At 45.7% G+C, this 22,013-nt stretch overlaps 1 protein-coding gene across 32 annotated transcripts in view; it reads left to right on the plus strand.

Moving 5' to 3' along the window:
* Window positions 1–22,013, plus strand: part of HLCS (holocarboxylase synthetase) — a 247,497-nt gene that overhangs the window by 88,991 nt on the left and 136,493 nt on the right. For 30 of the 32 annotated variants that reach the window (XR_012432008.1, XR_012432005.1, XR_012432007.1 and 27 more), the window contains one exon: window positions 5,009–5,280. Coding sequence is in view for 23 of the 32 variants with exons in the window: in XM_065541386.1 (XP_065397458.1) it covers window positions 5,009–5,280 (272 nt within the window). In the remaining 9 variants the exon portion in view is untranslated. Of the gene's footprint in view, window positions 1–1,197; window positions 1,247–5,008; window positions 5,281–22,013 lie in introns of all 32 variants that reach the window. The other 2 variants (XR_012432009.1, XR_012432010.1) reach the window with 1 other exon arrangement.

The raw sequence follows: 22,013 nt of genomic DNA on the forward strand, positions 1-22,013 counted from the left end.
GTGAATATGACCTTGTTTGGAAGCTAAGTCTTTGCAGATGTGATCAAGTGAAGATGAGGTCATTAGGGTAGATCCCTAATCCAGTATGACTGGTGTCCTCAGAAGACTAGAGGACACACAGAATCAGGGACACTTAAAGAGGAGAACGTCATGTGATGATGGCCGCAGAGAATGGGGGGTGATGTGTGTACAAGCCGAGGGGCACCATGGAGTGGCAGCAGCACCAGAAGCAAAGGCGTGAGCACGAGTTCCGCCACAGCCTTCCCAGGAGTCACAGCCCCATTGACATGTTCATTTCTGACTTCTCTCCTCCAAAACTGTGAAAGAATAGATTTCTAGTGTCTCAAGCCACCCGGTTTGTGATCATTGGTGATAGCAGCCCTATTTTGCATCCTGTTTTTAACGACAGTCACTCTTTTCATGGATCTTATCCTCTTTCTTGGCTTTAAATGATCACCCATAGTCTGACAATTCTCAAATTGATATCCATGGTGCGAACCTCTTCCCTGGATTCCAGACTCACATGTTCTACTGCCAATTCATTGTTTCCATGGGATTTTTTTTAAAAAAAAAACAACTTTGAGATGGAGTCTTTGTTGCTCAGGCTAGAGTGCAGTGGCATGATCTTGGCTCACTGCAGCCTCCACCTCCTGAGTCCAGGTGATTCTCCCGCCTCAGCCTCCCAAGTAGCTGGGACTACAGATGCCCACCATCATGCCCAGCTAATTTTTGTATTTTTAGTAGAGATGGGTTTTCACCATGTTGGACAGGCTGGTCTTGAACTCCTGACCTCAAGTGATTTGACTGCCTCGGCCTCCCAAAGTTCTGGGATTACAGGTGTGTGCCACTGCGCCCGGCACCCATGGGATTTTAAATAGGTATCTCAAGCTTAGCACACCCAGGGCTGACCTCCTGTCTCTTCTTCTCCAAACCTGCTCTCTCTATGGTATTTCCAGCAGCAGTTCTGTCCTTCCAGGTGTTTAGGCCAGAAATCATGGGCTGTTTTTTGAGCCCCTGTTTTCTCTAACATCTCAAATATGACTTGTTAGCAAATCTTGTAGCCTATACTTCAGAGTATACTGTGAATCCTATCCTTTCTCACCATGTCTGCTGCACACTGGTCCAGGCTGTAGTCTCACTCCTGGTTCATTTAGGTGACTTTGTAACTAGTTTCTCTGCTTGTTTGTTCCCCTTCAGGCTCTTCTCAACACAGGAGTCGGAGTGGGGTGATCCTGCTCCAACAGAGGTAGGACATCCCACGCCCTTCCCCAGAACCTTCTGGGGCTCCCTATTGCTCCTCGAGTGAATGCCCAGTCCTCAGTGTGGCCTTTGAGGCCCTTGCAATGTGGACCATGGCTCTTGCCACCCCCTCTGCCTCTCTGGCCCCAGCATTCCACCTTCTCCCCGCGCTCACTCTGCTCAAATGCTCTGCCCTGATCAGGCTCTTTCCCCGCTCCGGGAGCCTCTGCACTTGCTGGAATCCCTTCATAAATAAATATAAATGACATAGTTCTATGGATTTTGTCCCAGCGTCCTCCTTCACTTGCTCTAGGCCTTTCCTTCAGTGTCACCTTCTCAGCAGGTCCTCCATCTGTCTGATCTGAAGTGGCCTCCCTCTCTTCTCTGTCTTCGTGTCCCTCCTTTGTATGTGTTACTCTCTAACATTCTATGTATTGTGTTTACTGTTTTTTAACTTTTTTTTGAGACTGAATCTCACTCTATCACCCCAGCTGGAGTGCAGTGGCGCGATCTTGGCTCACTGCAACCTCCGCCTCCTGGGTTCAAGTGATTCTTGTGCCTCAGCCTCCCAAGTAGACAGGATTACAGGCACCCACCACGACGCATGGCTAATTTTTTGAATTTTTAGTAGAGATGGGGTTTCATCATGTTGGCCAGGCTGATCTTGAACTGACCTCGAGTGATCCGCCCGCCTCAGCCTCCCAAAGTGCTGGGATTACAGGCGTGAGCCACTGCGCCCGACCTTTTTTAACTTTCTGACTCGCACACTGTAGCATTAACCCTTCAAAGACAGGAATTTTGATCCCTTTGATCATTGCTCCGTCCTCAGAACCTGTGAGACTGCCTGCCATATGGCAGACATCCCGTAACGTTTGTTGAATGGATGACAGAGGGAATGGGTTGCCAGTGTATGGCCAATTAAATTCTTTTTTTTTTTTTTTTAGACGGAGTCTTGCTTTGTCGCCCAGGCTGGAGTGCAGTGGCGCGATCTCGGCTCATTGCAAGCTCCGACTCCTGGGTTTACGCCATTCTTCTGCCTCAGCCTCCGAATAGCTGGGACTACAAGCGCGCACCACCACGCCTGACTCATTTTTTGTATTTTTAGTAGAGACGGGGTTTCACCGTGTTAGCCAGGATGGTCTCGATCTCCCGACCTCGTGATCTACCCGCCTTGGCCTCCCAGAGTGCTGGGATTACAGGCGTGAGCCACTGCACCCGGCCTGAATTCTTTATTATTATTATTATTATTTGAGATAGAGTTTTGCTCTGTCTCCCAGGCTAGAGTGCAGTGGCATGATCTTGGCTCACTGCAACCTCCACCTCCTGGGTTCAAGAGATTTTCCTGCCTCAGCCTTCTGAGTAGCTGGGATTATAGGCATGTGCCACCACGCCCAGGTAATTTTTGTACTTTTAGTAGAGACGGGGTCTCACCATGTTGCCCAGGTTAGTCTCGAACTCCTGGCCTCAAGTGATCCACCCTCTTCAGCCTCCCAAAGTGTTGGGATTACAGGCGTGAACCACTGTGCCTGGCCTGAACTTATTATTTTTAAATAGCTTATGTTTATTTCACCACTGTTTTTTTACTCTTAATTATGACAGTTCTCAAATGTGGAAAAGAATAAAGAGAAAACTGTAACACATACCCCAAATACCCATCATCTATATTTAACAATTATCAACATAATTTAACAATTATCAACATTTTGCCTTACTTTATATATTTTGGGGGTAAATTTTACAGATATCATGACATATATACATTTCTAAAAATTAAGGACTTTTTCTGTGTCACCACAGTACCTCCTTTTTTTCTTGAGACAGGGTTTGGTTCTGTCCCTCAGGCTGGAGTGCAGTGGCGCAATCTTGGCTTACTGTGGCCTCTGCTTCTTGGGCTCAAGCAATCTTTCCACCTCAGCCACCTGAGTATGTGAGACTACAGTTGCATACCACCATGCCTGGCTAATTTTTGTATTTTTAGGAGAGACAGGGTTTCACCATGTTGCCCAGGCTGGTCTCAGACTCTTGAGCTCAAGCAATTCACCTGCCTCAGTGCTGAGATTACAGATGTGAGCCACTGCACCTGGCCTTCACAGTATGCTTATCACACCTATTAAAACTGACAGTAATTCCAGTTTATTATCTAATGCGTCCTGTTCACATTCAGATTTCCTAATTGTCCTTTCCAGCTAGTTTGTTCAAATTGGAATCCAGTAAAGAACTAACCATTGCATTTCATTATGTCTTTTAAGTCCCTTCTAATCTAGACTGGGTCCCCCTCTCGACTTCTGTCCCCACCCCATCTCCACCGTGACATTGACTAGTTGAAGATTGCAGCCCAGCTGTCCTGTAAAGTGTTTTATCTCCTGGATTTCTTCTGAATGCTTTCTTTTTTCTTCTTCTTTGTTTTGTGATTTGTTTTGTTTTGTTTTATTTTGTTTTTTGAGACAGAGTTTCACTCTTTGTTGCCCAGGCTGGAGTGCAGTGGAGCAAACTGCTCACTGCAACCTCCGCCTCCCAGGTTCAAGCGATTCTCCCGTCTCAGCCTCCCAAGTAAGCTGGGATTACAGGCACTCGCCACCACGCCGGGCAAATTTTTATATTTTCAGTAGAGACGGGGTTTCACTATGTTGGCCAGGCTGGTCTTGAACTCGTGACCTGAGGTGATCTGCCTTCTTCGGCCTCCCAAACTGCTGAGGTTACAGGTGTGAGCCACTGCACCCGGCCCTGAATGCTTTCTTCTGAAGTCATTTGACTTGTTCTCTTCTTGTCTGTATTATCTGCAAACTAGATGTGTGTTTTAAAGGTTGATCAATTGAAATTCGTTGAATTAAGTTTCGTCTCTGAAGCCACTTCTCCGTAGCCACAGGGAGCTTTGGGATGTGAAGGGCCTGGTGTTTGCAGGAGGATGGCCTAAGAGCCTGGATCTGTGTTTACTGAGATCTTAGTAAGTTTTGTGCAGTCCTCTTGAGATGATTACTTCCCTCAGCCCTCAGTTCCTGATAAACCACCCTTGAGGAAGGCCTCTGGGACCTCTAAGGTCTGGAGTGGGGGAACCTCCTCCAGGTTTGTGGTTTCACAGGTAGAACAGAGAGCTCTGCGCCTGGATTGGGCAACGTCTCTTCTAGGTTTTGCCTTCCTTCTCCTCCTTGTACCTCCATTTGGGGCAAACAGAAATCAGCTTTGGGGTACCCCACTTTCCCTTTGTGAAGATTAGTGTCTTCCTGGTCGGTGATCAAGTTGGCTTGTCTTTACAGGAGGAAGTGGAGGTTCTCTAAGACGTGAGGCCGAGACCGAGTGTTCTCATATTTTCGTGCTTTGTGTTCTGTGACTTCTTTCCGCCAGGGTTTCCTGTTGTTGTTGTTTTTGCAGATAGGATAATGAATTTCTTTGTGGGGCGAAAAGATAAAAGTTTTCCATAAAATGCACGGAGGATAAAATGCACCGAGGACTGGAGAACTACTTATGAACTCTGGACCGGAGGGGAATCTTGAAAATCATGACAGAATGTAAGATAGGAAGTATAATCATGAACTGAACTGATTTTCTTGGATCCTGGTTTCTGAACAGCTTATTTTATAGTATAAGCATACTAAGTATATGGTTATCATATTGTCTAATCGTTTTAGATGTATGGAATATGTTAATCCAGCTTTTATTGGTCGTGAATTAGGAAGTACTCATATTACCAAAATGGCATTATAAGGAAAAGCTGCCATGATCTAATGTAATGCCAAATTACGACCTCCTCATTTCTTTCTTTATGACACAGGAAATCCGGGATCCTCTTATGCAGTGGCTTGGGAAACACGTGGACTCCGAGGGAGAAATAAAATCCAGCCAGCTCTCTCTTAGATTTGTTTCATCCTACGTGTCTGAAGTAGAAATAACCCCATCTTGTATACCTGTGGTGACCAACATGGAGGCCTTCTCATCAGAAAATTTCAACTTGGAGATCTATCGCCAAAATCTGCAGACCAAGCAGTTGGGGAAAGTAATTTTGTTTGCCGAAGTGACCCCCACAACGATGCGTCTCCTGGATGGGTAAGGTGTGAGCAGGCCTCCTGCATCTGCTCGGAGGAATCCTGTTCCGTTGATCATCCTCTCTTACCAATAGTGGAGGAGGGGATAGAGTTGTAGAGGAATGCGTTTGACGAGACCTATTAGCAAGGCGGAAGTACTCTTGTCCTAGAAGAGTTGAATTGTGGAAAAGGAAGGTGAAGTTCTTTGATCACAGATTTGTTTTTTATGGGAATGGAAGGTGGTTGGTTTTGCTTTGTGTCTTGCTTCCTTGAATCAGGCCTTCAAAATGTTCTTTGATAAACTAATATGAAAAAATATGTGTAACCGGTGGCATTGTTGCTCAGGTTATCATTCTTCTTTTGTGCAGTTACAATCAGTGTTAGACATTTAATTTAAGATGTTTTTCAGGGGCATTTGAATAGGAAGTTTGAATGGCATCTAAGCTGTGTAAATTGAAAAAAGTCAGAGCTTTGTATTTTGAAAAGTGTTTTTAGTACATTGCTATCCAATACTTTTATTTATTTATTTATTTATTTATTTTTGGAAACAGGATCTTGCTCTGTCACCCAGACTGGAGTCCAGTGGTATAATCGCGGCTCACTGCAGCCTCGACCTTCTGAGCTCGAGGGTTGCTCCTGCCTCGGCCTCCCAATAGCTGGGACTATAGGCACACGTCACCACGCCCAGCTAAGTTTTGTGTTTTTGGTAGAGACAGGGCTTCTCCATGTTGCCCAGGCTGGCCTCGAACTCCTGGGTTCAAGTGATCCTCCTGACTCAGCCTCCCAGAGTGCTGGGATTTTAGGCGTGAGCCACCATGCTCAGCCCCAGTACCTTTTCTAAAGCAGTCCATAACCCCATTTGGATATTTGAAATTTACTCTTATTGCAAGTTTTCCTTTTGATTCCTTCTGTTATGTAAACTCTGAGTAAAGATTAAAAAATGGAAAATAAAGGAATTGTTTTAAACTCCCCAATAGTACTAATACTATTTTAGTTTTAAAAATTGGGGTATAGGCTGGGCACGGTGGCTCACTCCTGTAATCCCAGCACTTTGGGATGCCGAGGCGGGCGAATCACGAGGTCTGGAGATCGAGACCATCCTGGCTAACACGGTGAAACCCCGTCTCTACTAAAAATACAAAAAATTAGCTGGGCGTGGTGGCGGGCGCCTGTGGTCCCAGCTACTCGGGAGGCAGGAGAATGGTGTGAACCCAGGAGGCTGAGATTGCGCCACTGCACTCCAGCCTGGGCGAGAGCGAGACTGCATCTCAAAAAAAAAAAAAAAAAAATTGGGTTATAGAGGGAGGGAATAACAAAAGTGCCTTCCTTCAATGTGGGGTCAAAATTTAAGGAGTGAAATATTCCAAAAATAACTGGATTCATAGTTTCTAAGCATTTCACTCATGGGACCACATGATTAGACAGAGGTATAATTCAATGTATGGGAATATTTTCGCCTGTTTTCCTAATAATAGTTTCTGGAATTTAATGCTATATTGATATAAAATGAGGAGCCAACTTTAGCATTTTCTTGACTGTCAAACTTAGGGTCATCGGAATGGCAGTTTTAGTATATGTGTTGTATTAGAGGAGGCATTGGCGGAATCGTTTGGGAGGATTATCAGAGTAACGGGGGCGAACTGGGAGGGGAACTGTGAGCCGTGTTCATTAACAATTGTTGTTTACTGAGTTAATTTGTATTGTCATAGGTACTTTTATTTTTCAGCATTTCTTAACTCTCCTGCTTCCACCCCACCCCCGACATCCATTGCTTCCCAGTAGAAAAGGAAAAAGCCTGTTCTTGTAGATGGAACAGTCATCACTTGCTTGTTGCAAACTCTGTGATAATCCTTTGTTACTCAAGTGAAGACTATTATACTGAAGGGGTAACTCGTGATAGTTACATTTTCTGGATAAAAAAATCAGATAAGTTATTAACAAAAGATTGGGGGGGGCCAAGTTCAGATAGAAAAATATGGGTACTTCCAGGCCATTTTTGTTGTTTCTGTGGAGAATACTGAAGAATATTTCATGTCAGCACCATCTGGGAACCTTGGAAGTGTGGTCCTGGAGCTCGTGGCCAGGGCAGCGTGTCATCAGGAGGGCAGCACACACCCTGAAAGTGCAGATGGGCCAAGGCTCCCGCGCATCTGCACAGGGCTGGGCTTCACCACATGCTGTCCAGCCTGTGTTTTTGTGTGAAGAAAGAACCTGTATAAATATATTGCCTTAATATTCTTCGATATCAGGAAGTTCACATTTGATATTAAACTAAAAAAAAACAAACCCCTCTGCCTTAGGAAACTCAGGTCTGTAAAAGTGTCTGACAGACATTGAAGCTGAGCTTGCCAACACTAGAGGTGGAACCTCCCATAGGATTAAGAGTTTTTATTTTTTTCAAAGGGGGAAAATATTTTGGCCTTTCTGAGGGTGTTTTGGAATCTTTGTTTCTCTTCTTGTTTGGTTTGATTATTAATTATTAATCCCTCACTTGGTGCAGAGCTGATACTGAATGAATGGTTGTTGATGGCCTTAGCTTTCCATAGATTCCCTGCATCCACTGTTCGCAGCGGTTCCTTCCTAAAACTATGAAGTGAAGTTACTCACAGAAACCTACTGAGTCAGTGAACCTGGGAAGAAATTCTTGCTGGGGAGGCAGTTGCCTTTTTGAGGAGAAGACATTTGAAGAGGTCACCTTGGTGTCAGAGGGACCACGAGATAGATGGATGCACAAAATATATGGTTTCTTACGTTCTAAGAATAAGGCCAAAATATTTCTAAAACTATATTTGCTCTTACCTGAGTGTATCAGTTCGTTCTTGCATTGCTATAAAGAACTGAGACTGGGTAGTTTACAAAGAAAAGAGGTTTAATTGGCTTACGGTTCTGCAGGCTGTACAGGAAGCATGGCTGGGAGTCCGCAGGAAACTGACAATCATTGCAGAAGGTGAAGGGGAAGCAGGCACATCCTACATGATGGGAGCAGGAGGAAGACAGCAAAGGGGGTGGTGCCACACACTTTTAAACAACCAGATCTCATGAGAACTCACTCACTATCATGAGAACAGCAAGGGGAATATCCACCCCCATGACCAAATCACCTCTCACCAGGCCCTCCTCCAGCACTGGGAATTACAGTTCGACATGAGATTTGGGCAGGAACATAAATCCAAACCATGTTAACCAGCTATCCTTATGGAAACATAGTCTATTTGTGGTAGTAATAATAGGTAACATGTACTGGCAGCTGTTCTCTTCCAGTTGCTGCTTTTGTGTGCTTTACACAAATCAACGAATCTCATACTTTATTTTTCAGTGCAGGGATCCCTGACCCCCGGGCTGTGGTCTGCAGCCTGTTAGGAACTGGGCCGCACAGCAATAGGTGAGCGGTACAAGTGAGCATTACTGGCTGAGCCCTGGCTCCTGTCAAATCAGTAGCAGCATTAGAGTCTCATAGGAGCTCAAACCCTGTTGTGAACTGTGCGTGTGAGGGATCTAGGTTGCGTGCTCCTTATGAGAATCTGACTAATGCCTTGTGATCTGAGGTGGAGCAGTTTCATCCCGAAACCACTCCCCAACCTCCCGTCCATGGACAAATTGTCTTCCACAAAACCAGACCCTGGTGCCAAAAAGGTTGGGGACCATTGTTTTAGTGCTTTGGAGTCATTACTGGAACAGTGTCAAACACTAGTATTACACCAGTGTGTAGAATTCTAGGTAACAGAATTTACTGTGTGTGGAATTGTTCCTGTTTCTGAATATTTATCAAAAATGTGGAATACGGCCAGGCACGGTGGCTCATACCTATAATCCCAGCATTTTGGGAGGCCGAGATGGGTGGATCACTTGAGGTCAGGAGTTTGAGACCAGCCTGGCCAACATGGTGAAACCCTGTGTCTACTAAAAATACAAAAACTAGCCAGGCAGTAGTGGCGTGCTCCTGTAATCCCAGCTACTCAGGAGGCTGAGGCAGGAGAATCGCTTGAACTTTGGAGGCAGAGGTTGCAGTGAGCCAAGATCGCGCCATTGCACTCTAGCCTGGGCGACAGAACAAGACTCCATCTCAAAAAAAAGTGGGATACTTTTTCTGTGGCTCATGCCTGTAATTGCTGCACTTTGGGAGACTGAGGCAGGAGAACTGCTTAAGCCCAGGAGTTTGAGACCAGCCTGGGCAACATGATGAGACTATCACTTTGATGAACCAACTGTACAGGACAAGAAGAATTTTCAAAACCATGGACTGGGTTCTCTCAATGCTTATTTCTCTCTTCGTCTGTGTGTATCATGTCTGCAGCAATTGAGCAGCTCTTTCCTAATGGGCTGAATTAGAAGTGAAATTTACATTATATATAGATCTTGATCATACGATTTAAAAAAATCTCTTTTTCTCCATCAACCCTTCCCCATCATGGAACCTGCACCAGCTGAAAATTGGGAGTTGTATTCCTAAGGAAGTCGGGGAAGGACACAGTGGGGAACAGCCAGCAGTTTCTGCTGAGGTCCCAGATATCAACATGCATCTGTCTTCCCCTCCTTAGAAAACTCTCACCTATTCCTCAAGGAAAACGGCCCTAGTATCACATTCGTTTCCTTCCACTCTGTCAGATTCAGGATCTCTGGATGATGGGCCCTTTTCTCTTTTAGGGCCGGATGTGCCTATTACGGTCTTGCAATCTGTTAGCTGAAACAGACGAGCTCTCTGCCCCTAGCACACCATGTGCCACGCTGCTGTAGTAGAAATCGGGACCATCAAGTCCCCCTGTACCCCCTGCACTGGCGGCCAGTACGTTTCCTTTTCGCTGTCTGGCAACCCGTGTTCTGCCCTCCGGGAATGCTCTTGCCCGGGATCTTTTGGGGCCATGGCTTTGCCTTCTGAAAGGGTCTTCTCTGTACCACATCAGGGACGGATACTGGAGAGGATGGGCTTCCAACACCCGCTTCCTGGGAGGATTTGGGGTCTGGGTGTTGTTTTGAGGACTGAATAGTCACAGCTTTTTATAGGCCAGCCTTAAGGTTTCTGTAGAGATATAAGTCTCTGAGGACTTTCGTAGCCCTCTAGTCTGCTTCTGATTGGTTCCATGTGAGTAACCATCAAGATCTTGTCTAGACAGTTTTGCAGCCTAAAAACTCTGGTCTTTTAAAGGCCTCAACGCTCTGCCGTTCCCTTCCCTCCCAATTTAATAGCAACTCCCTTGGGCCAAATGAAACCGTGGGCTTGGGTGGAAGGCCAGGCCCTTAATCATGTCTTTGGCACAAGACTTCTGGGCTCTATGCGGTGAAGCCTCTGTCTTATCTCCTGCTGGGGCTGCAGGGACAGCCCCATAGGCTCAACTTAGATTGCTGGTTGCTGACACAGAGCTCCTTTCTAATCAAATCTGTATTCTTTTCCACTTCTTGAGACTAGTTAGCTTTAGTTGGAGGTCATTTCTCTTTGATTGAACCTTGCTGACAGTGTCATGGACTGGCAAACACTGACATTTTGAATTTTCAGAGCTGTCTCCTATAAGAATAGAGCTTCTAAGAGACACCAGGTCTACCTCCCAACATGTAGAAGGTCAGGACTCCATCAAAGGCTTTGCTGCAGCAATCAGCAGTTGAGAACCTGTGAGACCTGTGTCTTTGCGAGCAATCCCCTGCCCATCTCCTCCATATCAGGCTGCATTTTTATTCCTTGTTTCTGGTGGCATGCGTGTAATCTGAGACCTAGCACCCCTTATTCAGGTACCAGTTCCTAGGTCAATTAGGATTAGATTTCACTGTGTGCAACAGATACCCGAAAATAGAAGTCGCTTGAACAGAATGGAAGTTTATTTTTCTCTCCTGCAAATGAGATAGACGGAGATGGAAAGTCCAGCGTTGGTGTGTTGGCTCACGTGTCAAGGGCCCAATTGAGTTGCTCGGCCACCTTCAGCACATGTCCAGGATGGCGATCCCAGTGTTTATGTTCTTACTTGAGCCAGTAAGCAGGAGGAAGGGGTAAAGAAGCCACATCCCTGTTCTTCAAGGGACAGAAGTTGCATATGGCCTTTTTGTTTATATATTATGAACAGGACCTAGTCACATGACCTACAAACAAGGCTGGGAAATAAATGTGGTCTTTATAGCAGGCATCCATGGATCTAACTGGAAACCAGGCTTCTATCACTAAGGAGGAGAGGAGGGTAGACACTGGAAGACGATTAGGATTCTGCCTCAGGAATGTCCTTTCAGTTTTTCAGACTATCAAGAAAAATACCTGGAGGCCCTGAAAGTAGTATACCTTCTCATAGTGCCAGGGCCTACCAGATTTAGGATCACAGGTGAAGATAATTATTTGACTTATAACACTGCTTTTGTTTCAGTGCTTACTCAAGGTAATTAGAGGAATTTTTTTTTTTAGGTGTTTACACATCTAGGTGGATTTAGAGATTTCTGACAGATTTTTGAGGACATATTTTCTTCTTTGCAAATCCAGCTGAGCTACCATGGTACTGGTGTAGAGAGCTTTCTTTTGATCTCTCTGGGCATGCGAGTGGCTTGTCTTAGAGCATGAACCCCCACTGCCTTCACCTTGTGCCTCCACCCCACAAATTTGGAAGCATGTTTGTGATTGAGTAGAGGGGAGAGCACTCTGAGGAGAGGAAGCAGCACAGGGCAATGTGGGTGCCGCTTGCTGATGACTGAGTCCCCTCTACCCCCAGAGTCAAAAGTCAAAACCCCATGAGTGATGCTCTTTCCCCAGGAATCTGACTTGTGCCACCCAACTCATTTGCTTAGAAAAGGTCATTTCATCCTTTATCCCAGGCTCCAGCCATTTTCTCTGACATGTCTTCCTGACCGTGAATTGCTTTTCCACACTACTGCCAGGGTAACACCTTCCGGATGCCGTATGTGTTAATCTCTTTCCATAGTGCTATAAAGAACTAACCAAGGCCGGGCGCGGTGGCTCACGCCTGTAATCCCTGCACTTTGGGAGGCCGAGGCGGGCGGATCACGAGGTCAGGAGATCGAGACCATCCTGGCTAACACGGTGAAACCCCGTCTCTACTAAAATACAAAAAATTAGCCGGGCGCGGTGGCGGGCGCCTGTAGTCCCAGCTACTCGGGAGGCTGAGGCAGGAGAATGGCGCGAACCCGGGAGGCGGAGCTTGCAGTGAGCCGAGATGGTGCCACTGCACTCCAGCCTGGGCGACAGAGTGAAGACTCCGCCTCAAAAAAAAAAAAAAAAAAAAGAACTAACCAAGACTGAGTCATTTATAAAGGAAAGAGGTTTAACTGAATCACAGTTCAGCATGGCTGAGGAGGCCTCAGGAAACTTACAATCATGGTGGAAGGCGAAGGGGAAGCAAGGCACCTTCTTCACAAGGCGGCAGGAAGGAGAATGAACACAGGAGGAACTACCAAACACTTACAAAACCATCAGATCTCGTGAGAACTCACTATCACAAGAACGGCATGGGAGAAACCACTCCCATGATCCAATTACCTCCATCCAGTCTCTCCCTTGGCCCCCGGGGATTATGGGGATTACAGGGATTATAATTCAAGATGAGGTTTGTGTGGGGACACAGGGCCTAACCATATCACCATGCTCTGTGTATTGCCGGTTTTGTTTCATGCCAGAGGTCTTTATTTTTCTGTGCTATTTCCTGGTAGGTTTCCCTGTGAGCAGTTAGCTCAGCCAGTTAGGTAGAGTCTCAGGGACATGGGTCCAGTCCGTGTCTGTGTCTGGGACAGTGAACTTCCCCTTGTTCCAGGCTCACATCCCACAGCTACAGCTCAGGAATCCCTTTGCAAATGTGAGCTATTGGTGGTGGTAGGGTCTAGGGAAGGGGGTGTGGACCAGCCACTGCAAATCCATTGTCACTGCAGGAAAAGCCCCTCCCAGAGTTCACTCTGCCTTGACATGGTGGGAGTGTGGCACTTTCTATTTAATCTCCTGATCAATGACAACCCTCTAGAGACAGCATGAGGCTAGACTGTGAAACATAGGAGCTTGGGGTAACTGAGTCATTGTGCTATTTTTGGAATAATCTTTTATTTGGCCGATAGCGTCTTTCTTGATTGACTCATATCAAATCTCCATCTGAGAGTGAAATGACGTGAAACCACAATGTGTGGTGAGCAGATGAGCATAACCTTGCTCATGCTGATTTCCTTTGTATACTTGTGCAATCTGAATGAACCGGCCAAGGGTTGGACGTTTTGTATTTGTAAATAATATTTTAGATTTTCTTATTAAATAAGCTGATTTCTCATTTGTCACCGTTTGAGTCCCTTGATGTTTCAGGCTTAGATTTGACTTCTTTGCCCCATGGGATAAACACTTCTGAAGCACCCCCTGTATACCGGACACCGTGTTAGGCACTGGAGAGGTGTCCTGGCGGCTCAGGCAGCGTCCATGCCTGACGGCGCATTTGCAGAAGCAGATCCTAGTGCATGTGCCAGTTTGTAAAGTTGCATACACCGTTCTTAGTCTGAGCATTGGGGCTTTAGGCAGAAATGAAGTGGGCTCAGTGATATAGGAGAGATGTGCAGGGTTTGTTTTTGTTTTTGCAGTTACTGTGTGTTGGGCCTTGTTCCTGATGCTGTAGAGCTCATAATCTAGTAGGGAAAATGCTGGAACCAAGACTGTATCATCCACTAGTTCTGTGACCTTGACAGTCTCTCCTCCCTGAGCCTTACTGTATTCAGCTGTGAAATCAGAGGTGTTGGAACACTAGATGCTCTCCAGGCACCTTCAGCTCACCTCCTTTGACCTGGTGATGCCCCCACCCCAGGGCCTTCACCAGCCAGCCTTTCTATCTCTCAGTGACCTCCGGTGCTTTTAGATCACTGAGGTAGTTTTGTGAATCAACCTCATGTGAGTTGAGGAAACATTGTATGGGAGACAGTTGACTTTCTCCAAATGAAGGAGAAGAAAAGGAAACACAATCCCATAAAATATATATATGTTTTTAAATGGGAAGGGGGACGGGATTGCACTGGGGAGAATAGCTGCAGTCATTTAAGAAAGATAGTATTTCGATTTCAGAGTTTGGGGCCAACCCCAGCTTTTCAGCTTCGTGTGCACCTACCTAGTCAGTCCCAAATATCTTTTCCCCCATTTCTTCCCTTCTGGTTCTGTGCTGCTAACTGACTCAACTCTGCACCCTCCTCCCCTGAAATCGAGGCCCGAGAGGACAGAAATTGGGCTGGAACTAATTTAATGGCTGAGTGACCTCACAGTAGAGAAACAGCCGGATCCTAATAGGGGTCTTTGTCTACATTTCCACTCTGGCTGGTAGCATGCCAGTCAAGAGTCAAGCTGGAGACACAGGTGGAAGCGATTAGACCTGTCATAAAGTTTGAAAAATTGATTCTGGAGGCGAAGTGAATAGATTGAGCTTGACAGTGTTGTCCTAAAGATTCTAAGGGAAAATTCTGTAGTTTAATTTGAAATCCCTTGATTATTCATTAGCTTTCCAGATGGCTTTTGTTGATGTTTTCCATATTAATGCCTGTATTGTGTTATTGGTGTACTCTTAATGTGCACACAGGTAATGAACAAAGAATAAATACATTGGTAAGTGTCCCAAATTAATGGGATATTAGCGTAATTGTGAAATAAAGGGTTTTTAAAGAAGTCGATTCCTTGGGATACTTAGCACGAATTTTTTTATGTGTCAGTTTGGTACTTTAAAAGTGAAAATTATTGGAGAATTAAAAAAAAAAACCCTTCATTTTAATGTTTACTTCTAAAGTTTAAAATATAACTTTGGCCTTTGACTTTGGCAACGGTTGTGACCGAAGGGTTATTCTGGCAAGTTCTCCATCAAATTTTTTTTGTTGTTCCAATTCAACACCTGAATAAGTTAACCTTTCACATGCCAAGCTCCTGAAGTTGAATTATTTTGTGGCCTGGTATTTTTCAGAGAAGCTTCTATATTAATTGTTAGTGTTCTTGGTGGTTTGTTTTCATATTCTGTAACTGATTTTTTAAGTAGGGTAGAGTTATTGTGATGTTTACCATTTTATGGTGGTGATATATGTTCTATTTAGGTGACATTTTCATTAGAACTGAGCTGTCCCAGTGTCCTCTCTGCGTTGCCGTTGATGTCCTCATCGTTTTGGGGTGCAGTAACAAAGTACCATGAATTGAACGGCCTATAAACAACAGAAATTTGTTTCTTACCGTTCTGGAGGCTGGAAGTCTGAGATCAAGGTGCTACCCAGCTTAGTCAAATTCTCTTCCGGATTGCAGACTGCTGACTTTTTTTTTGTGAGACGGAATCTCACTCTGTGGCCCAGGCTGGAGTGCAGTAGCAGGATCTCTGCTCATTGCAACCTCTGTCTCCGGAGATCAAGCAATTCTCCTGCCTCGGCCTCCTGAGCCTCTGGGATTACAGGCTTCCGCCACCACACCCAGCTGATTTTTTTTTTTGTATTTTTAGTAGAGACGGGGTTTCACCATGTTGGCCAGGCTGGTCTCGAACCCCTGACCTCAAATGATCCACCTGCCTCAGCCTCTCAAAGTGCTGGGATTACAGGCATGAGCCACCAGACCCTGCTGACTGCTGACTTCTTGTATCCACACATGGCAGAAAGAGGGTGAGAGAGCTCTCAGTGGTCCTCAGATAGAAGGACACTAATCCCATTAGTGAGGGCTCCACCCTCATGACTTAATCACCCCTAAAAGTGATTACCATCACATTGGGGGTTAGGATTTCAACACATGAATTTTGACAGAGGGTTGGGGAGGGAACACACACATTCAGTCCATTGCAGTTAAATATCATTTTACTATTGGACAACTTGAAGCATCCCAAGTTTGACTGCACAGAACAGCAGGAGTGAATGTCACCTGGAGTGGAGTGAACATGTCCTCCTTCAGGGTAGAGCAAGCTGCCCAGCCATGGCAGGGACTCTGCTGAAGCTCTTTCAAACCCACAGCACTCATCTCTCTCTCTCTTTTTTTTTTTTTTGTTGAGATGGAGTCTTGCTCTATTGCCCAGGCTGGAGTTGCAGTGGTGCGATCTCGGCTCACTACAACCTCCGCCTCCTGGGTTCACACCATTCTCCTGCCTCAGCCTCCTGAATAGCTGAGACTACAGGTGCCTGCCACCACGCCTGGCTAATTTTTTGTATTTTTCGTAGAGACAAGGTTTCACCGTGTTAGCCAGGATGGTCTTGATCTCCTGACCTCGTGATCCACCCATCTCAGCCTCCCAAAGTGCTGGGATTACAGGCATGAGCCACTGCGCCTGGCCAACAGCACCCATCTTTTGAATGTTCTCAGTGGTGGCAGTCTTCATCTTTTGAGTGTATAGGAGACTTTTAGGAAAAAAAAAATTAGATAGCGTGGTAGGATAGCTGGGGTAGAAAGTGTTTGCAGAAATTGCGTATCGGCCCATGGTTCACTCATTTTACATTACTTAGATCTTGGGATGGGTCCTGCTGGCCCTGGTTTGGAATCCCAATTTATTAGACAAGTAAACTTGGGAAAATCAGCAACCTTTTATGCCTTTATTTCCTTATCTGTGTCATGTAGCTGGTAATAGTCTCCTTAAAAATAAAAAGTTTAATTACCAACTACTTTCTCTGGCACACCAGCTGTGTGCCAGACCCTGTGTGAGGCTCTGGGACCCATGGGGAATAGAGAGGATGTTGCGTCCTCCTTCAGGTTGCCTCACTGGATAGGGTGAGGATGCACTGAGATAATATGTCAGCAGACTCTTAGTACATAGCTAATATTTATGGAACTCTCATTATTATTTAAACTTTGTGTGCAATTCTTTTTAGCCTTCATGATGCATCCTTCAGCACCAGTGCTGTGGATGTCCATGAAATGGATTGGTGTGGTCCGTGCTCAGGATTGTGATATGTGTATCCTTTTTTTTGGAGACAGGATCTCGCTCTGTTTCCCAGGCTGGAGTACAGTGGTCTGATCATGGCTCACTGCAGTCTCAACCTCCTGGGTCCAAGTGATCCTCCCACCTTAGCCTCCCAAGTATCTGGGACCACAGTCATGAGTCACCATGCCTGGATAATTTTTAAATTTTTTGTAGAGACAGGGGTCTCAGGTTGGCTTTGAACTGCGGGATTTAAGCGATCCTCCCACCTCAGCCTCCCAAAGTGCTGGGATTATAGGCATGAGCCACCGTGCCTGGCGTGCTAGGTGTTTTCTTCGAATGGAATTTTTGTTGAAGATTTCGACAGTTTTTTTCTCATACTAGAACCAATTGTTTGTTGCTGGTTACTGTTTTGCCAAAAATATTTTGTTTTAGTCCAACTTTTTTTGAAAGATGAGAAAACATAGTCAGTTGTCCATGTTTGTGTTTCTCTTATATGTGAAGCAAGTCTCTTTTTCATTGAAATTTCTGTTTTTTAAAAATCTTAACCCTTTAATTATCATTTTCACAGGTAATTCACAGTCATTTCAAAGGAGCCAAATCTGCAGTGGTTTGAACATTTTTGCAGTCCCGTGGATATGCCTTGTGCATCACCCACACCTTCCTGAGACCCCTTAACCTTCCGTGACAGTCGGAAACACTTGCACTTGACATTACTACATCCTCTTGAATCTCTAAAAAAAACCCCCAGATGTTTATTACTCTGCAGAATTGCTTGATTGTAACTACATTTAATATTCATTTTGTCAGATGCCTCTGTTTTATTTAAGCAAGCAATAAAAGACCACAAAAGGTAATAAGGCAAGGTTTGGGGTTAGAAAAGATAATCAATCAAGATGGTGACAGGGACTTCTCTACACTCTTTTCCCCCTAGTTCAGGTTTATCTTAGAGAAAAAGCCAAGTGTGTTGATTGTAGTTTAGTAGTGAGCTGAATCCACTGATGTTTGGAACTGCTTCCTCTCTAGTCTATAGATTGTAAAGGAGTTATTCCTTAGCAGGAGGGCCAATGACATGACCTTGGAATAACCAGCCTCTGGTTATAATCTGGTGCCTGAAAGCTTAGGTTAGATAACAAGGGGATATAAATAAATTGATCTAGATAAGTTAGTTTACTTAGGCCGCGGAACCTCGCCCTTAATCATCCACGTACAGAACTACTCTCTCCGGGTCTGGGCGACCGTATGAATTGCCCACAAATGTGTTGACTCAAGGCCTTTGTCATTAAGTCTATACTGAATAAATGCCCACAGTGCTGGCTTCTCAGGGCTGCGGCTGCTGACTCTTTATAGCACCCTCCTCGGTGTTTGTGGGTGGCCCAGTCCCCTAGCCCACTCTTTCACTGGATTCCTGTGTCTGAGTGCATTTGTTCATCTGTCGTCTGGCCGTGTTCTGCGGTTTGGACCTAGCAGCCATTCATGTGGGGAAGGTCAAAGCAGGTGGCCCTGTTGAAAGCCCATTGCATAGTCTCTGACACAGAGTGGGGTGGCCACCAAGAGTTGGTTTAATCTCCTCTTCAGCTATCAGTGAAGGCAAGTGCTTTCCCCACACGGCACTGCCGATAGCCACCGACTTTGGAAACTGCAAATAAAACCTGAGAATGTGTTTCAAGATTCTGATGCAGTAAGAACTGTGATAAGAAAGCAGCATTGCCCAAACTTGGATTATGATTTAACAGTAGTTTCTAAGTAGAAACTTTTTTAGATATTCTTAGAAGTTAGTGTTTATGATAACTGAGGTCTGACCAGTCACCGGGACACGTGGGGTGTGCAGATAGAGGCTGAACTCTGGGTTAAAAATGTGTTTTAGTCAAAATCTGTAAATGTATAAAATAAATGTACCATATAAGCCAGCAGGTATTTTTCCTCCTACTTGTTAAGCATCCCTCTCTACCATTTCTGTTTCTCTCCTGACTTAGCTTTGTGGCTTATTTAGAGGAACTTTTGTTTTTCTTTCAAATAAAACAGTTACCTGCTTTGGAGGTGAGAGTTGATTTGCTTTCACCTGCCCCTTTAAAATCTTTTACATACCTACCATTTGGCAAAACACCCTCTGAGGTCTGAAATACCTTTGTTTCTGCTTTTTGTTTTTGGAGAGAAGCATGTTCTGTTTCTGCATGAGGGGTATTCCGTCACTGTGAGATCCCAAACGCCACATTTTTTCTGCATTGCACAAGGAGTCATTCATCATTTTCATTTTTTGTTTGGCTCTCCCTTAAGAGTATTCAAATTAGTGAGAAGGAAACGATGAAGTCATTGCCTGGCGGAGAAGGATTTTCCCTGGATGTGGAAGGGCAAGGAGACGAGAAGAAGGAGGAATGATGGGGAAGTCTGTACCTGCCTCTTTCTTTGCCCTTTGGTTCCAGAGGTCACCTTGATGCTAATACAGTTTTCAGTTTAAAATTGAATAATATATGCATACACAATTTACCTGAAAATGAAATACAAAAACCTCAGACTGGGCCGGGCAGAGGGGTGGGACCACAATATAAAGATGAAACTGTTTGGGGTGGGTATTTTACAGTATATAAATTATACCTTGATTAAAAAATTAGAATGACCTGGCCGGGTGTGGTGGCTCGCGCCTGTAATCCCAGCACTTTGGGAGGCCGAGGCAGATGGATCATGATGTCAGGAGATCAAGGCCATCCTGGCTAACATGGTGAAACCCCGTCTCTACTAAAAATACAAAAAAAAAAAAAAAAAAAAAAATTAACTAGGCGTGGTGGCACCTGTAGTCCCAGTTACTCAGGAGACTGAGGCAGGAGAATTGCTTGAACCCAGGAGGTAGAGGTTGCAGTGAGCTGAGATTGAGGCACTGCACTCCAGCCTGGGCTACAGAGTGAGACTCTGTCTCAAAAACAAAAACAAAAAACAAACAAAATCTCAGACTGTAACTTTCTTGCGTGCTGTTTTGACACAGCAGTTTGTGTGATGTTAGTGAATCACCCAGCCTCTCAGGGTCTGTTTCTCATCTGTGAGATTGGAGGGTTGTACTAGATCTGTGGCTTAATTTTTTTTTTTTTTTCAAGACGGAGTCTTGCTCTGTTGCCCAGGCTGGAGTGCAGTGGTGCGATCTCAGCTCACTGCAGCCTCCACCTCCAGGGTTCAAGTGATTCTCCTGCCTTAATCCCCCGAATAGCTGGGACTGCAGGTGCACGCCATCACACCCGGCTAATTTTTGTATTTTTAGTAGAGATGGGGTTTCACTATGTTGGCCAGGCTTGTCTCGAACTCCTGACCTCGTAATCTGCCCGCCTCAGGCTCCCAAAGTGCTGGGATTACAGGCGTGAGCCATCATGCCTGGCTGATTTTTTTTTTTAAAGCTATAAAGCCCTCTCTCTCTTTCTTTCTTTCTTTCTTTCTTTCTTTCTTTCTTTTTCTTTCTTTCTTTCTTTCTCTTTCATCTCTCTCTCTCTCTCTTTCTCTTTCTCTCTCTTTCTTTCTCTCTCTCTCTTTCTCTCTCTTCCTTTCCTTTCCTTTCCTTTCCTTTTCCTTCCCTCCTTCCTTCCCTCCCTCCCTCCCTCCCTCCCTCCCTCCCTCCCTCCTTCCTTCCCTCCTTCCTTCCTTCCTTCCTTCCTTCCTTCCTTCCTTCCTTCCTTCCTTCCCTTCCTTCCCTCCCTCCCTCCCTCCCTCCCTCCCTCCCTCCCTCCCTCCTTCCTTCCTTCCTTCCTTCCTTCCTTCCTTCCTTCCTTCCTTCCTTCCTTCCTCCCTTCCTTCCTTTCTCTTGCTTGCTTGCGTGCTTGCTTGCTTGCTTTCTGCAGAGTCTCACTCTTGCCCAAGCTGGAGTGCAGTGGCAGAATCTTGGTTCACTGCAACCTCCACCTCCCAGGTTCAAGTGATCCTCCTGCCTCAGCCTCCCCTAGTAGCTGAGATTAAGGCACGTGCCACCATGCCCATAAAGCCCCCTTTCAAGTGAAATAGTGCAGAGCCCCCCTGTCCACATGGGCCCTGGGAGGCTTCTCAGAGGCCAGGTTCCTCAGGGGATGGATGTCAAGACCACTGAAGTTGGAAGTGTCCTTCCAACTCGGACACTGAGGCCCAGCTGGCCTGAGGACAGTTCTTTTCTTTTCATGTCTGTCTGGCTGATCATCTGGATTACTTCTTTTTATGCCCTGCCCTGTTCTTTCATATGATCTATTACAAGTTCTCTCTGCCTCCTGCAGGTGCTGTCCCATTAACATGGAATACGCGCGGCCCCTCTGGTTGGCATGCATCCCCTGACAGCTGTCTGTGTGCGCATGATTCATAACTCAGCTTCATTCCGCACTTCCCAGCTTCCCACGCTAACAGTAGTGGTGGCTGAGTCACTGGAATTTCCTTCTGGAACCCAGGGAAAGTGGAGTGAGTTCCATGCCCCTGTTAGACGAAGTGGCTCCTGGGGTGGGAGTGGGGGTGATGGTCCAGGTGAGTGTTCAGATGTCTCCAATTAGAGATGAGTGGTATCTGAGAAGAAAAGCTCTGCTGGGCTGGGCGTGGTGGCTCACGTCTGTAATCCCAGCACTTTGGGAGGCCAAGGCGGGCAGATCACTTGAGGTCAGGAGTTTGAGACCAGCCTGGCCAACATGGTGAAACCCCATGTCTACTAAAAATACAAAAATCAGCCGGGTGTGGTGGTGCACGCTTGTAGTCCCAGCTGCTTGAGGGGCCAAGGCAGGAGATTGCTTGAATCTGGGAGGTGGAGGTTGCAGTGAGCCAAGATCATGCCACTGCGCTCCAGCCTGGGTGATGGTGAGACTCTATCTCAAAAAACAAAACAAAACAGAACAACTCTCTGCTGGCGCCGCTTCCGTCCCAAACACCCAGAACGCAGGAGGGGATGCGACAGTGGCGTGAAGAGCTCGGCTGTGGCGGAAAATGCCCCTCGGCTCCCATGCCCTTCGGAATG

Source organism: Macaca fascicularis, chromosome 3, assembly GCF_037993035.2.
Source record: "Macaca fascicularis isolate 582-1 chromosome 3, T2T-MFA8v1.1".
In the NCBI taxonomy this organism is placed as follows: domain Eukaryota; kingdom Metazoa; phylum Chordata; class Mammalia; order Primates; family Cercopithecidae; genus Macaca; species Macaca fascicularis.